General features: G+C 35.2%; 1 protein-coding gene across 2 annotated transcripts in view; it reads left to right on the top strand.

Annotated features, from left to right (window-relative positions):
- Positions 1 to 17,712, top strand: part of RBM17 (RNA binding motif protein 17) — a 42,069-nt gene that overhangs the window by 15,104 nt on the left and 9,253 nt on the right. For both annotated transcript variants that reach the window (XM_043968301.1, XM_043968299.1), the window contains exons 3-8: positions 2,176 to 2,292; positions 4,798 to 4,964; positions 8,624 to 8,721; positions 13,902 to 13,958; positions 16,379 to 16,520; positions 17,504 to 17,655. In XM_043968301.1, the coding sequence (XP_043824236.1) occupies positions 2,176 to 2,292; positions 4,798 to 4,964; positions 8,624 to 8,721; positions 13,902 to 13,958; positions 16,379 to 16,520; positions 17,504 to 17,655 (733 nt within the window). The remainder of the gene's footprint in view (positions 1 to 2,175; positions 2,293 to 4,797; positions 4,965 to 8,623; positions 8,722 to 13,901; positions 13,959 to 16,378; positions 16,521 to 17,503; positions 17,656 to 17,712) is intronic.

Here is a 17,712-nt window from a genome sequence, read left to right as displayed (position 1 = left end):
TTTTTCTTTTTGGGAATGTCTTTGGGATTTAACCTAGCAGTGGTATTGCTGGATCAAAGGATATGCACTGTTCTATAGCTCTTTGGACATAGTGATGGTTTTGTTTTTAACCTAACCATCAAATATGTCTGCTTCAAAAAAATCATTTCACAATATAAAAAACTACTTGAGCAAATTTTTCTGCTTGGATTTCCTTTTAAGTGCTTTATAATATAGACAGTTGGATTGAGTTCAGATTTGTTTTGATTTTCAAAACTATATTCTCATGATTTTCCTCTTTGTCCCTTCCTACTCTAAAATTCTTATACTTAAATTTTGTATAATGAGCAGTGTTTGAAGGAATTATAGATGGTTGGCCTGGAGAAAAACTTGGGGGCCATAAACTGTTTTAAGATTTGAAGTATCTTAATACTTGACAGTTAGTAGAAGTTACAGATAGGCAGATTTGGGCCTAAAAATTTGGAAGAATTCCCTAGAAGTTATAGAAGTGTTTAGAAGTGGAATAGGTAGGTTTTGCAACCAATTAATCCAGTGCCACTTGAAGTATTTGACCAGATACTGGTAGATTTTTTTTAGAAATTTTGTAAAGGGAAATTATTCACTCAGTAAGGCATTAGATTGCGAGGACTCTATAAGCTCTGATTCTAAGAGTCTTTTATATCCTTATGTTAATATTCTCTCAGATTAGTTTCATAGTCATTTTACTTTTTCTTTGCACGTCATTATATAGTCTTAGTAAAATTTAGTAATTGAAACATTTTTGATACTACATAAAAATTTGACTTCCTGCATAATGAACCAAGTTCAGTAGAAGTTACAGATGAAAAAATGTTTGGTAATATACTCAGAAGAAAGATGAAGATTGATATATATCATTCTAAGTATTAAAAATGTTGATGTTCAAATCTTCTTTGTTGAATGTGCACATTGTTTTTATAGTCTTTTTGTCTGAACTCCTGTGTTACCTATAGTTCACCTTTATTAGATAAAACTAGCTACATAGAAATCATGTCCTTTTAGTGGAAAAAGTTAAGTAAAAATCTATGTGGATATTTTAAGCATTGTTGTACATAACCAAGATTACAGACTTGTTGGGGGGGGGGACAATGGGGGTTAAGTGACTTGCCCAAAATCACACAGCTAGTAAGTGTCAAGTGTCTGAGGCAGGATTTTAACTCAGGTCCTCCTGAATCCAGGGCTGGTGCTTTAGCCACTGTGTCACCTAGCTGCCCCCTTAGAGTTGTTTAATTTGATCAGAGTTGTTAAACTCTCAGCCACAAAACTCCTGAGTGAACCTGAACCAGATGAAAATATAAATTGAGAAATGCTTAACAAAATAAAAAAAATGCTACATAACATATGATTAATTTGTCATTTTCTAAGTCAATATTTGACCTGCTGGAATCAGTTTCCATTGGTCTTGACCATATTTTAAAAGATTTTATTTCTTATATAGTCATAGTATAAGTTATAGTGTACCACTTTAGAGTAATGTAATATTACTTTCTATTGATTAGCTCACAGTTTAGTACAGTGTTTTCCTCAGAAAATTCCTTTGAGGTATATAATAAATCTTTTTATTTTACATATGCAAAAACTGACTTAGACATGTAGTGGTTCACCGCATTTTTAGATCCTACCCTCAAGACTAGGTCTGCCAATTCCCATTCCAGTGCTCTTTCCACAATATCACTGTTTTTCTAATGATTTTTGTATAATTTAAAGACATCAAGAACATAATTGAGTGAAAATTGCCAGTTTGAAAGATTGCAAAAATGTCATAAGCTTCAAAAGAGAGATATTATAAAATTTCCATTTTATTCATGGATGAAAAAAAGTGAAGGACAAAGTTCAGAAGCAAGAAGGGTGATCATTATCCCTAATGGAGCTAAAACTTGAACTTAGCATTGCTTGACTACTGCTAGTTCTGTTTTTTAATTATTAGGTCAAACTAAATCTTTGAGTTCAGTTAGATTACTACTGGTTACTTTTGTGGTAAGAATAAGAATCCTATTAAATCAAGACATTGCTGATAAATTGTTAATATTTTTTAATTAGTTTTCTGGGGTGCAAAAGGATTGCTATTGCAGAAGCAAAAACTAATTGTTTTAATTGATAAGAACTTGAATTTGGAATTTCAGTACATCTTTCACAATATTTGTCTTTTGATTTTAGAGCCAGAGGACAAAACAAAGTACAGTCCTTGCTCCAGTGATTGATCTGAAACGAGGGAGCTCTTCAGATGACCGGCAGATTGTAGATACCCCACCTCATGTAGCAGCAGGCTTAAAGGTAAGACCAGCTCGTAGGTACAAACACCAAATAGCCCACACTTCACTTGCTTGTGGAATTTTTTTCTTATTTCAAAAAAAAATTCTGCATTTTACTTCTTTGTAGTTTGGTTTTTACCCTATCTTTTATTTGCCAAGTCCTTGAAATCATTAACTTTTTGTAGTTAGCATTAACATTTCTTTAAAACAATCATTAATGAGGGCAGCTAGGTGGTGCAGTGGATAAAGCACCAGGCCTGAATTCAGAAGGACCTGAGTTCAAATCCAGCCTCAGACACTTGGCACTTACCAGCTGTGTGACCCTGGGCAAGTCACTTAACCCTCATTGCCCCACCCCCCAAAAAAACCAAAAAAACAAACAATCATTATTATTCACATTTTTTCACGTGACAAAACTAAGGCATGTAAAAGTTAAATAAATTAGTGATATAAACAAGGTTATCTGGAAAGCTCTTTTATATTCAGAATCTTTCTGAACCATCAGCACAGCTAATTGCTCTTGTACTAATACAGTTACTGATGTTCCATAATTGATATTTTATGAACTGTGTTATTTACATTTTGTTTTGTTTCCATTAAAATACCATCAGTCCTTAATGCTTTTCTTTAGTGTACTTAGGATGCAAGTCTAACACTGAATCAACTCAGTTCAGACATTGAGAATTATTTTCTGTCTGATTTTGAAATGACAAAAAAATTTAATACTGACCTTTACTCTAGCCCTTTCAGTTTGCCCATATGTAGCCAAGTTATCTTCGATGATAATCATATACAAATTGTTTGACTGTCAGGTTTTTTTCCTACCATAATAATAGTTGAAAAGCTAGCCATATACATGTGTGTATATGTACATGCATATATACACATGCAACACATGTATATGCATGTATATATGTATTATGTATATACACATGCACATTACATTTTATAATACAATATGTGTATATGCACATGTATATGTGTTTACAGACACATGTATATGTGTATAAATATAATTTTTTTAAAGTCTTAAATTCACTTAGATCTGTAACAACCATCTTTAGGAGTATTAAATAAAATTTTTCTTTGAAGAAATGTTTATTATTGCTTTTACTTGTTAAGGGATTTTCTAGTTGTTTTTCTGATTACTTTTCTGTAGTATAGAGGGTCTTAGATGATAAAAATTTGGGTTTGCCCACCGATGTAAAAATCTAAACTTGAATAATCTGATAAAGAATATGAATTAGATTTAGGTCTGTGATTGAATCTGTACCATCTTATATCATCATGATAACAGTTGTATTTTAAGTACAAAATATACCTTTTAAAATAACCCAGTATATTTTAACTTTCCCACAAAGTGTCTATCACAAGTAGCAAACAAAAACAAGCTTAACTTTTGGTATGGAAATCATCTTGTTTCGCAGGGTCACTAAAACAGTAACTAAGCTTTTGAGGACCCTAAGTTCCATTCTGGCTTTTAATGAAAAATATTAGTAAAGAATAATTGTTAGTAAAAAACCACTTGAAGTCCCTTTGGAGGGGAAATCACAGGAAATATCCCTAGTATGGGAGACCTAAAATTTTGTACTGGAAGGAAAAGATAATTTACAAAGACTTTCTAGGAATCATACTATGAAGTAGGGTCTCAACCTTTAAAGTATCATTTTTGATCTTTTCTATTCTAGTCAGCCTTGCCTCTTACTGTTTCCTTTCCATCTTAAATAGCATTGGATGAATAAACTTCACCTTAAATAATGGTTTAAGTTTCTAAATCTGTAGAAAAGAAGATATAAGCCTCCTCTATATCAAATTTGATCAGCAGACCTCAAAAATTGGAGGACATAACTGGCTTTAGATGTGATGGAAATTATATCTATTTCTATGAGCCTTTTGGGAAGGGATGTAGGACTTTTAATAAAAACAGAATCTTTTCACATTAAATTAATTTCTGCATGTTATTATAAAATTATTCACTGTGTCACCTAGGCAGTGATTTGAGTAATTTGTGATTAGAATTACAGCATTTTAGGGGCTGCTAGGTGGTGCAGTGGATAGAGCACCGGCCCTGGAGTCAGGAGTACCTGAGTTCAAATCCGGCCTTGGACACTTGACACTTACTAGCTGTGTGACCCTGGGCAAGTCACTTAACCCCCATTGCCCTGCCAAAAAAAAAAAAAGAATTACAGCATTTTGGAGCTTGAGGGGAATTCAGCAATCATCTAGTAGAACACTGTCATTTTACAAATGAGTAAATGGACCTAGAGAGAGGAAGTGACTTGTGAGGTAAAGTGAAGCAACAAAATTTAGTGGTACAGCCCTGATGCATTCCCAGGTTTTTTAATCCAAGTCCAATTCACTTTTCATCATGCTACCTCTTCTAACAAGAAGTTTGTGAGATTCAAAGTAATTTTCCCTTTGTTTCTGGTGAATTGCCAAGAAATGCTATATTTATAGAACATTGTGGTTGGTGACAGTACATAATATGATTCTGGTGGCTTACTTTGGAATTTTGACTCTTCTTTAGGATCCTGTGCCTAGTGGATTTTCTGCAGGAGAAGTTTTGATTCCATTAGCTGATGAATATGATCCCATGTTTCCTAATGATTATGAGAAAGTAGTAAAACGCCAAAGGGAGGAACGCCAAAGACAGCGGGAGCTGGAAAGGCAAAAAGAGATCGAAGAAAGAGAAAAGTAAGAGTCTACTTTGGATTTTTAAATAATTCACAATTTGTATTTTTAGTTGGAATATTAACATGTTGCCATGAACTTTAATTTCCTAATCTATTTTCTCTTTATCAAAGTAATCACATCTGAAGACATTTATTTTCTAATCATAATTTTTTTCATTATTGACTTAAAGTTTAGTACAAATAGTGAGACAAATAGAATTAGGCATAATTTCCAGGGATTCTTTGTCATTGTCATCTTCAAATGGTTTAGTTTCTTCATGTATATAGATTTTGTACAAAGCAAATTAGACTAACAATTTTAACAGATCTAAATGATCTGTAACAGATTCTAAAAGAGAACATCAGTATATAACATAGGAAGATGATTGATCACTGACCTGTGAATCTTCATTTATCACAGCCTTGCATATTTCAAACTTTTAAAAAAATATAACTAAGCCATGATAGTCTTATCAGTTTGTACCACACTTGCTATTATATCTGCTCATGACAAGGAGCTTTAGTAATTTGAAGAAATGTGATCTTGCCATTTTTCATTTTTATTTAAAGACTTGTTCACCTGTAGCCTAAATTCTTTGAAGCCCTTGACAGAAGCCTATGAACCTTTATTAAAGTAATACAGGATGTCTCAAAGGCTTTTGGAACACCTTGTATAGAAGGATGATATCCATACTGATTATCATTAAAAATAGATATTATTCATGCTCTTTTTATTATAGTGGATATTTATAAAGTCATATTGATGCTAAAGTGACTTAGAAGATATTTCTTCAGACAGTACCTATCTGTCTTTTAGTTGGTTGAAAAATTAATCACTTACTATTACCATTACAAGGTGATTACTTCACACTGAAATTGTCAGTGTGGAGGTCAAAGTTAAACTATAATTTCAAAATTTGATAGAAATGAATTCTCAGTGTGTGAACTAAATTGATTGTGTTAAATCATCATTCTACATACAGCAAAAGATAAAACAGTAATATATGTTCTCAGTTTTTCCAAACACCCCATCATTGCCTTAACATTAGTGCTAGAATGAAGTATGATACAGTTAGCTATTAACCAGAACATGCATTAATGGTTTCTGCAGCTTGTCATGCATGACTCAAATAACCAATCAAAAATTACAAATACTTTTAAAAGTACTTTGTGTAGGGGCAGCTAGGTGGCGCAGTGGATAAAGCACCGGCCCTGGATTCAGGAGTACCTGAGTTCAAATCCGGCCTCAGACACTTAATACTTACTAGCTGTGTGACCCTGGGCAAGTCACTTAACCCCAATTGCCTCACTTAAAAAAAAACCAAAAAAAAAAAAACCAAAAACAAAAAGTACTTTGTGTAGAAACACAGAAATCCAGAATAGGCAGTCCAAAACTTACAAATAGGTTATATTCTGAAAACTTGTAAGTTATTTAGAGCTCAGAACATATCTTCCCAAATAAACAGTTATATCTGATTAGTTTCCAGGTCAGTACAAAGAAAGGCTATTTGGTTTATTATATACCAGAAGAATCTTGTTATAGAATGAATCTGAACACTATATATAATATTTCTTTTGAAACATATTCACAGGAACATATTCTTCAGTATCCCTGGCAGTGGGGTTGATGATTCTCTCATCCCATCTACCAGGCAGTAGGAGTGGGAAATTATCTGAACCAAACTAGTAGTTTATACTCTCATGGCCTTCACCAGGGACTCTGGTAGTATGAGGAGATGAGGAGTGGGATCTAGGGACTAACTTTGGAGATAGAATAAGTTAAGAATTTACTATTTTTCCTGTAATGTTTGCCATATTGGCTCCAGCATTGTATGACCAGTGAAAATAAACAGTTGAAAATACTTTCCAGGGGTGTACACATTGATATTGAGGTTGATGCACACATTTCCAGAGCTAGTTCAGCATTTGAAAGGCTCTGAAGGAAAGCATGGGAGAGGAGAGGTGTTGGACTGACTACCAAACTGAAGATTTATAGAACTGTTGTGCTAACCTCATTGTTGTATGTCTGTGAAACCTGGACAGTATACCAGCACCATGCCAGGAGACTGAGTCACTTCCATTTAAATTGCCTTAGGAAAATTCTGAAAGTCACCTGGTAAGATAAGATACCAGACACTGAGGTCCTCTATTGAGCTAAACTGCCAAACATTCAAACTCTATTGCAGAAAGTACAACTCCAACGGGCTGGCCACATTGTTTGAATGCCAAATGTGCGCTTGCCTAAAACACTATTTTATGGAAAACTCACAGAGGGCAAGTGCTTACATAGTGGTCAGAAAAAGTGATATAAGGACACTCTCAAGGTCTCTTAAGAACTTTGGAATTGGTTGCATGACATGGGAGACACTGGCACAGGATGACTCAGCATGGTATGCCCTCATCAGAGAAAGTGTGCTTTATGAGCAAAATCGAATTGAAGGAGCTCAAAAGAAACATGAGATGTGCAAATTTAGAGAATCCAACCCAGATGTTCACATGGGTTATTTGTGCTTAACCTGTAGCAGAACATTCCGAGCTCGTATTGGTCTGATTGGCCGCAATTGGGCACACTGTAACTTGACTCTAACATAGTGATGTCATTTTGGAAGGAAAACAACCAACCTACCAATCTCTATGATTATTATCTATGTTCTTCTATAGTTCTTCCCCAGAGGTGTCTTCCTTTGTACTGGAAGCCCTACATTTTAAAGATACCAGTGGAGTACTCTGAATCACAAATTCTTCTCTCATTACTTTTTGAATTGGCCACAACTTTAATTCCACAGGGATTGTGGTGGTCTCAGATCTGCAAACCTATACTGACACCATGGAAATTTGTATTAGAAAGATTTTTTTTCTACTTGGAAGTTACTTGGTATCTACAAAAGAATAGTAGTTTCCCAAATTGTATCCAGGTCCTTTTTATACATACTCTTTTCATTGTGGAGCCTACTTATGGTTTGTCTTCAGTGCCTAAACCCCCATATGTGTAGTGATGTGCCAATTCAATGGAATGACCATGCAACTGCATGTCATAATTTAAATAAGTCATTTTTCATCCAAAGCAAATGCATATGACTTTAAGTATTTATGAGCTAAAAGAGTTTTATTCTGTTCATTTCACTAGCAACAAATGGAGAGTTTCTATATTACTTTAACATAGGTTCATAAGTCCTGGGCTTAACACTCTTGTTGTTAGTGAAATGTCTTTTATCATACTAAGATGGTTCCCAAATTAAAAAAAGACAAAGTTATAGTGATCTTTTTGTTCTTGGTTAAATTGTATTCACATTATATATGCTAAATTGATGCCATTTGGATTCTACATTGATACTGCTTTATTGTCTTCATTTTTATGTTTTAGTCCCTTGCACAAATGCAAATCTAGTCTGAAAACAAGGATGTTATACTACATAACATCTAAATTACAATCCATTTTCGAACATTTTATGATCTTTTGATAATCTAGACATTTGTTGTATAAGAATAAGTCAAGGTGAATTCCATAGCAACATTTCTCTAAATTTCAAAAATATAACTTTGAAGGGACTTTAAAGGTAATTTAGTCCAATCTACTTGAAGCATGAATTCTTCCACAACATCCCCAAAAGTGCTTGTAGAGCATCTACTTAAAGACCCAATTAGTAGGACTTTATGAATATTTTGTTCCTGTATTTTTAGGAGGCGTAAAGACAGACATGAAGCTAGTGGGTTTTCAAGACGACCAGATCCAGATTCTGATGAAGATGAGGATTATGAGCGAGAAAGGAGGAAAAGAAGTAAGGAATAAGAAAATGCTGTGTGTGTTTCCCCCGTTCCCACCCCCCAAATTAGATTGGTATTCTTTGTTGTTCTTCCAGTAGACTTTCCTTTCTTTTTGTGAAATACATATAGGCTGGGGCCTTTTCTTTATCTGTCTTTCTATAAACCTTCAATTTAGCAAGTATTAAACATTATCTGATATTTATTAAACATCTACTCTGTGCTAAGCTCTGGAAATTAAAAAAAAAAAAAGCCAAAAAAACCCAGTCCTTGCTTTCAAGGAGCGCACGGTCCAATGGGAGAGACAATATTTAAACAACTTTGTACATATAAGATATATTCAGAATAAATTAGGGGTAGTGCCCAAAGTTACTTCTTAGATGTTATGATTAAGGAAGACTAGGAAAGACTTGAAGGAAGCTTGGGTAGAAGGTGAAGAGGGAGATGTTCCAGGAATTAAGACAGCCAGCGAAAATGCTTAGGCTTCAGAGATGAAGGATTGTGTTTGAGCAAAAAGGCCAGTGTTTCTGGCCCATGGAATACATAGAAGGGTGGTAAGGAAATGGGAAAGGTAGGAAAGGGACAGGTTATAAAGAGCTTTAAAATCCTAGCAGAGAATTTTCCATTTGAATCTGGAGGGTAATGGGTAGCCACTGGAGCTTATTGAATTCATATGATCATACCTACTATTTACATAGGCATCTGTTTACTATGTGCCCTATACTCTATTAGGTGATATATTCAAATTCTTTGCCATCATATTGCTAAGCCCTAGCCAGAACTTTATGTTAATTAATCAAGGTGGTCTTCAATTCAATTAGAGTACCTTTCTTTCTCACAAGATGAGTAAATGGCAGTTCACTCTAAAGTCTAATTCCACTTTGTAAACTTTTTAGCAATCAGGAAAATCAGTTAAATATGAAACTCCTAGGCCATGGACAAACACTAAAATTAGTAAAAAAGTATTATGTTCTCTATAAGAAATGCCTCCTGGCCATTTGATTCTGATGTGAAGGAGATTATGAGTGAGAAAGAGAAGTAAGGTAAAAGAGTATGTCACATTTTTTTCCTTATTTAGATTAATTTTTCTGTGTATTGGAGAGGCATTCTCTCTGGACATTTCCAAAATGTCTTAGTAACAATAAAAGCAAATGTATCTTAGCACTACAAATAAATCATGTACTTTATTTAGAATATTTTAGAATTTGAAATGCAAAACTATTCTGATACCCACAAACTTCATCATGGGCTTCTAGTTTTTTCTTTAAATATAGTGATCCTAAGTACAGTATGTGAAAGTTTAGAAATTTATGTCAAAGAAGTGAAACTATACATCATTAGCACTAAGACTTTGAACAAACAAAACTCAGTCATCTGATATTTTTAGATCCAGTCATTTTTTTTTTTTGAGAGACCCAGTGTTCTTATGATAAAAGTAGAAAGGTTAGAATATACTGACTTGGGGGCAGCTAGGTGGCACAGTGGATAAAGCATCAGCCCTGGATTCAGGACGACCTGAGTTCAAATCTGGCCTCAGACACTTGACACTTACTAGCTGTGTGACCTTGGGCAAGTCACTTAACCCTCATTGCCCAATTTTAAAAAAAAAGAATATATACTGACTTTAGCACTGACATGCAGGGGAAGGGGGTAAACTGCTGCCTGATAATAACTTTTTTTTTTTTTGGGGGGTGAGGCAATTGGGGTTAAGTGACTTGCACAGGGTCATACAGCTAGTAAGTGTCAAGAGTCTGAGGCTGGATTTGAACTCAGGTACTCCTAAATCCAGGGCTGGTGTTCTATCCACTGCGCCACCTAGCTGCCCCATAGCTTTTCATTTTTAATAATTAGAATCTTTTTCAACATTGTTATTATTGACTTTTTAAAAATGTTTCTCAAGTGAGGAATTTGGAGATATGAATCAAAAGTACATAGGTAGAAGAAACAAACTGACATTCTTAAAGCTAGTCAGTCAATAAGCATTTATTAAGTACTTACTATGTTGTAGACACTATTGTCCAAAAAAATCTGTTCTCAGGGAGCTCACGCTGTAATGCCAAAGATCCTAGCGTAGTTTGCCATTTCCTTCTCCAGTGCATCCCTGTTTTACAGATGGGAAACTGAGACAAATGGAGGTTAAGTAAGTTGCCCAGCGTGAGCTCAGATTTGAACTCAGGTCTTCCAGACTCCAGGCCCAGTGCTCTTATCCATTGTACCACCTAGCTGCTACCGAGCAAGTAAATAGGTAAAAAATAAATGCAGAATAGATGGGGAGGTAATCTCAGCAAGGCACTAATAGATGGGGGAATAGGACACTGGGGGGGGGGGACCCAAAAAGACTTCCTCCAGAAGGTAGCATTTAGCTCTGGAAGCTAAGAGGTGGAAATGAGGAGGGAAAGCAAACCAAGCATGGAAAACAGCCATTGTAAAAGCTGAAACAGGAGTTGGAATGGTGAGAGACAGCAGGTGGCTAGTTTTAACTGTATCAGACAGTGTGTGGAGGGGGTAAAGTGTAAGAAGAGGAAGGGTGGGAAGAGGCTGGCTTGGGAGGGGGGAGCTTTAAATGTCAGGGCACTCTATTTGGCCCTAGAAAACATACGGAACCCACTGGATTTTATTGAGTGACATGATCAGACCTTTAATAGCGGGAAAATCACTGGCAACTGAGTGGAGAATAGATTAGAGTACAGAGAGACGAAGCAGGGACTCCAATTAGAAGACTATTGAAATAGTCCAGGCAAGTGTGGATGAGGACCGATGGTGGAGTAGCGGCTATTTGAGTAGAGAAAAGAAGATGCATATATGAGAAAAGTTGTAAAGGTACAAATGAGAAGATTTGGTATAAATTGGATATGTGGAATGAGTGAGAATGAGGAGTAGGGAACATATGGTTATGTGTCTGGTCCAAAGGAAAAATGACAGAATAGGGAAATTTTATAAAGAACTGGGTTTGGGAGAAAAGATAATGAGCTCTGGATATGTTGAATTTGAGATGTCTATGGGATATCCAGTTTGAAATGTGCAATAGGCAGTTGGTGATGGAGGAGAAAGACTAGGACTGGATATATAGATCTGCATAAAGAGGATAACTGAACCCGTGAATGCTGAGATCACCAAGTGAGGAAATATAGACAGAAAAGAGAAGAGGTCCTGGGACAGAGCCTTGGAGGCCACTCATAATTAGTGGAGGTGACTAGGGTGAAGAACCAGCTGAGGAAGACTGAGAAGGAACGATCACTTAGGAGGAGAAATGGGAGAGAGCAATATTAAGAGCTCTTAGAAAAGTATATCCAGGAGAGCTGATCCATAGTATCAGAGACTTTAGAGGTCAAGAAAAAAGATTGAGACCATTAGATTTGGCAATTAAGAGATCATTTTGGGGGCAGCTAGGTAGCACAGTGGAAAAAGCACTGGCCCTGGATTCAGGAGAACCCGAGTTTTCAAATCCAGCCTCAGACACTTAACACTTATTAGCTGTGTGATCCTGGGCAAATCACTTAACCCTCATTGCCCTGAGAGAGAGAGAGAGAGACACAGAGACAGAGACAGAGACATTCAGACAGAGAGGGGGAGAGAGAGAGAGAGAGAGAGAGAGAGAGAGAGAGATCATTGGTAACTTTGAGGAGGGCAGTTTCAGTTGAATGATGGAGGAAGAAACCAGATCTGAGCATATCACTTCACTCCCTATTACCTCTTAAAAACTGGCATTTAAAATCCTTCACAGTTTGGCTTCAGTCTATCTTTCCAGATCAATTTCACTTGACTCCTCAGTAAGCATTCTCCCTTCCACCTACATCGGCCTTACTATCCTCACTTACATGCCTTTGCACAAGCTGGCCCCCAGGCCAAAGTACTCTCCACATCTTTTCCTCTGCAGCACTGGCTTCCTTCACAATAGAATTCCAAGTGCCATCTCTTACACATGCTTTTCCTGATTCTCTTCCCACTTGTTGGCACTCCCTTATTCAGTCACAGTTACTTTGTATTTATTTATCTGTGTGCGTGTAGAATGTTATTACCTTGAGGCAGGGACTGATTTATTTGTGTCTTTGTATCCTCGGTACCTTGTACATAGTAGATGTTTGTTGATTGGATTCTCTAACTTATTTGTTGATAAGATTTGGGTGTTGGTTTTTTTTCCCTTTTTGATGACATCCATATTACAGATTTGTCTTTATGAATCTGACTTCTAAAATTTCTCTTTTAAAAACAATGAGTTTTTTTATGAGTCTTTTTAAAATAAAAACTTTGTGATCACTTCCCATAACTCCCTTGTAACAAAAAAGTAGTTAAGTAAAATAAATCATCACATCGATGAGGTTTGATAGTACGAGCCTCCCCACCTATCTACCAAGAAAAGGAGTAATGTCTGACCATTAGAATTCTGCTTGTTTTACTTGATATCTATTCAGTTTCTGCTTCATTGGCAGTGAATTCCCTAACCCTAACCCTTGCATTTTTTATACTGGTGATTTGGTTTTCTTCCCTTTTTTTAATCAAATTAACCAAAGGTTTATTTTATTTATTTTTTTTCATAAAACCAGCTTTTAGTTTTATTTATTAATTCTATAGTTTTCTTACTTTTAATTTTATTAATCTCCTTTGATTTTCAGAATTTCTAATTTAGAGGATTTTAAATTTGTTCTTTCTCTAGGTTTTTTAGTTGCATGCCTAATTCATTAATCTCCTCTTTCTCTATTTTATTCATGAAAGCATTTAGATATTGATATCCATTCACACAAGCCCTCCCAAATCTTCAGGATTCTTCAGTCCCCATTTTCTACAGTACCATAACATTCTGTTCACGTAATATAATTTGTTCAGCCATTCACCATTGTTTCTACTTTGTAGTTCTTTTCTACTATACAAAGTATTTCCCATAAGTAATTTTGTGTCTACATGGAGCCTTTTTCTTTGTGACCTTTGCCTAGGTAAAAGGGTTAAATTTACTTTTCTAGTTTAATTACAAATTGTTTTCCCTAATGGTTGAACCAATGCATAACTCTACCAACTGCTTTAACGTACTGGTCTTTTCTTAACCCCTCCGCCACTGACTATTCTCATTCAACTTTGCCAATTTTGGGGGTCTGAAATAAAATTTTCAGCTTTAATTTGTATTTCTCTTATTAGTAATTTGAAACATATAGTTTTATTTTTTTCCATTGCTTTAATCAATTCAATTTATGTTAATTTGCAGGTATGGGAGGTGCTGCCATTGCACCACCAACTTCTCTCGTGGAAAAAGACAAAGAATGTATGTTGATCTGTTTCTTGACTTCATTTCTAAAAATGTCTCATACTAGCTATGACTCAATGATTATAATTCTTAGTTTAAGTCATCTGGGTTTCCTGAAGTTAAAAGGGTAGTAACTGATTTGTTTTCCTAAAGTAGATGCAATTTAACTGTGTAGGCCCCCAATTAAGATAAACAAATCAGTCTTTTTCCAGGTTTACAACTTCAGGCACAGAGCTCGATTTTCCTATCCTTAATCCCTTGCGGTAGAAGAGATTTAATCTTTGTTTTCTTGCTGCTTTCACTACTGAAATCCAGTACAATCTCTTATGTGGTTTAAAAATATTCTATGTTTTCTAGTGTCCCAGCCAATTGGCTGAATTTGTTTTAGTAAGTCCATTTTATTTTGGTGATTTTATTTACTTGGAATTTACATATTGACTTAAAGATTAAAAATTGTATCATTTGCATAAGGAGGTATTAACTGGGTTAATTGAGAAAAATAGAAGATTGTAGTATGGGTCACCTTCCACTAGATGGCAGAAGCTTACTTGATTTTTTAATTTTCTTACTATTCATTTCAAGACATTGTGTTTGTGTATCTATTAAACTTCCTGGCAGAAGATCTCTGCTGCTTTCCACCTCTTCCATTAACAAAATTGTAATGAGCTGGAAAGAGTTTGAGGAGTCATCCAGGCTACTTAAGCTAGCCCCCTCCCCCCCAAACACAAAATAGAATTACAGTGCTTAATAACCTTAAAACAAGAGATTCTGCATATTTTCTTAGGTGTTATGATCTGCTGCAAAGGGTAGGTGTGTCTTCTTGAGCTTCAGATTTCAATCTGTTCTAAATTTGTGACTTTCTGTTCATGTATGTTATAATTACCTATTGTCTTATAACTTCGATATGAAAGAATAAAGTGAGATAATATGTATAAAGGGCCTAATAATCTTTAGGGCACTATATAAATATATTATTATTATTATTATTAGGAGGAAAAGAGAAGGTAAGTGAATGGTAAGCATCATTTTCCCTATTTTAGTCACAATTATTAAATAACATACCTGATACAGTTGAGTGCATAGATAATATGAGCCAGTAGATTGCTATAAAAGTAGAAGTCATGACCACTGGAATTTTATCTATTTTCTCTCCTACCACCAAATTTCCTTAACTATATTGTATGTTAAAATTTTTATTGTATATTCAATCTGTTTACATAGGAATGGTTTCTTCTAGAGAAACAATATTACAAATGGTGGTTAGTTTCCTAGGCCAAGGCTGTTTAACCTATAATTAATGTAATTGAAACATCATTCACTTAAAATAAAAAATCGTAGAAAGCAGTGTTGCTGCAAATGTAAAATAAGCTAGCTCCTAGTTTCCAAAAGAATTTGGTTCTGAAAGGTCATTTTTAAATTGTTAGAATATATTTCTTACTTAGATATAGATGTTATCCATAATATAATTTACATTTCTTAGGCCAGTCCCCTAAAGACTATTTAACCTATAATACGACTGAAATATAGTGTCATCATAGAATCTAAATACCATATTCCTAGAAAAAGTGTGTTTAAGTGTTCCAATTTGAGCTATCATGAATCCTTTATCCTTACTTCAGCCTTGTTATTGACTTGAAATCCTTCTCCCATGGCCAACCTGGCACATTTGAGACTTTAAACTTTAGAGTGGTGACCAGTTCCAAGCCACTGGTATAGTTCCTATAGTTACTAGAGAATTTTACAGGATTGACAACTGCAGGTCTAGCATAGGGAAGGAAAGAATAGGAATTCCTGCCCTTATCAGAATGCTACTTCTGAGTGTGAGAGAGAGAGAGAGAGTGTGTGTGTGTGTGTGTGTGTGTGTGTGTGTGTGTGTGTTCATGTATGCACACATATATTAATATGTGTGTATGCACACATATATATATACATACACACGTACGTGTATGTGACTACCCAAATTATATTTAAATATTGCATCCTCCTCTAACCATAGCCATATTCTTAACTTCTTATGCCTCATTTTGGGTTAAAGGCAAGAAGGGAGACAGTCCAGGGAACAGTTTGGGATGCTGGTAGTTGTTCTTTATTGTGATATTCCTAAATCTTGGGTATGAGACATAAGAAATTTTATTTCTTCCCAACCTGTCATTAAGCTGCATGAAACATAAGCATTTGAAGTACTTAATCCAATAATAATTTTATAAAGATATAAGTTCGGGGCAACTAGGTGGTGTAGTGGATAGAGCACCAGCCCTGGAGTCAGGAGTACCTGAGTTCAAATCTGGCCTCAGACACTTAACACTTACTAGCTGTGTGACCCTGGGCAAGTCACTTAACCCCAATTGCCTCACTAAAAATAAATAAATAAATAAATAAAGATATAAGTTCCTTGTCAAAATGTTGTCTTTGTAACCTTGTTTCATTCTATCTAACAGTACCCAGAGAGTTTCCATTTGAAGAGGAATCAAGACCTCGTTCACAGTCGTCCAAAGCTGCTATTCCTCCCCCTGTGTATGATGACCAAGAGAGACCACGATCTCCAACAGGGCCTAGTAATTCCTTCCTTGCTAACATGGGGTAATTATTTTAGTCGAATTCATTTCTAAATAGAAATTCTTAAGAATTTGAGCAACATTGTTAAGTAGAAGCAGTGTGAAGTAGTAGAAGACCATTGGATTTTAAGTCCAAGAGGCTAGGTTTGAATCATAACTCTGTCAGTTAATACCTGTGTGACCTTGTACAAGTATCAATCAATGTTTTCTTCAGTTTACTAATCTCTAAAATGAGGTTGGAATAGATGACCTCTAGTATCCTTTATAGCTCTAAGTCTTTGATCTGGAATGTAGGTATAAAGGAACATTTCAAACTCTTTGACACACACAGCCATTGTCTGACTATTAGCATATGCTTTTGTGTATAGTTATTTTTGTTCTACGTTGTCTTCAGTGACAATTGGTGAATTTGGAGTACATTTCAACAGCGTGTCATTATCTCTGAAAACTTGTACAATTGAGTTATTTTTATAATTTTCATGTTCAATTTCATATTCATCCTAAATATGCCTGGTAATTGTTGGTTTTTTAAAGTATAATTTTAAATAGATACTACATTTTGGGTTAGATGCCATTTATCTAGAATCTCTAGGATTCTAAATAGAGTGAGACAAGAATTTTCTTGTCCCATTGGCCTAGTAGATCTTGTACTATTTTTTCTGTAATGGAATTTTTTTGCTTTAGTATGTGAAGCTTTTGTTTGATTTTTAATTTTTCAAAGCAGTGTTATCCTAATATCCTATAACTCCCCTTAAATACTCATTATATGCCCATTATCCATTAATTTACTCAAGCCCTATCCAACTTATGTTGTCATCTAGTATTATATTCCAACTTATATTGTCACCTGAATTCCAAGGTAGCAGTTTAAATTTTTGTGCTTTTATATTACCTAAAATTGGTTTTTGTAACATTCTAGAACTCACATAATCCTTTGGTTGTCAGTTTGATTTTAAAGTTAGGAAAACTGATTTACATCATACTTTTCATCGTTCCCCTTGCTACTAGCGGTACTGTAGCTCATAAAATCATGCAGAAGTATGGCTTCCGAGAAGGCCAGGGCCTTGGAAAACATGAGCAAGGACTGAGCACAGCATTGTCGGTTGAAAAGACGAGTAAACGAGGTGGCAAGATCATTGTTGGTGATGCTACAGAGAAAGGTATGCCTTTCCGGAAAAGAACACTTTGGTTGTAGATGTTAAGGAGAATAAGAAAGG

Source organism: Dromiciops gliroides, chromosome 5, assembly GCF_019393635.1.
Source record: "Dromiciops gliroides isolate mDroGli1 chromosome 5, mDroGli1.pri, whole genome shotgun sequence".
NCBI classification, from domain to species: Eukaryota; Metazoa; Chordata; class Mammalia; order Microbiotheria; family Microbiotheriidae; genus Dromiciops; species Dromiciops gliroides.
The sequence above is the reverse complement of the archived record's forward strand: the minus strand, read 5'-3'. Positions and strand labels throughout refer to the sequence as shown.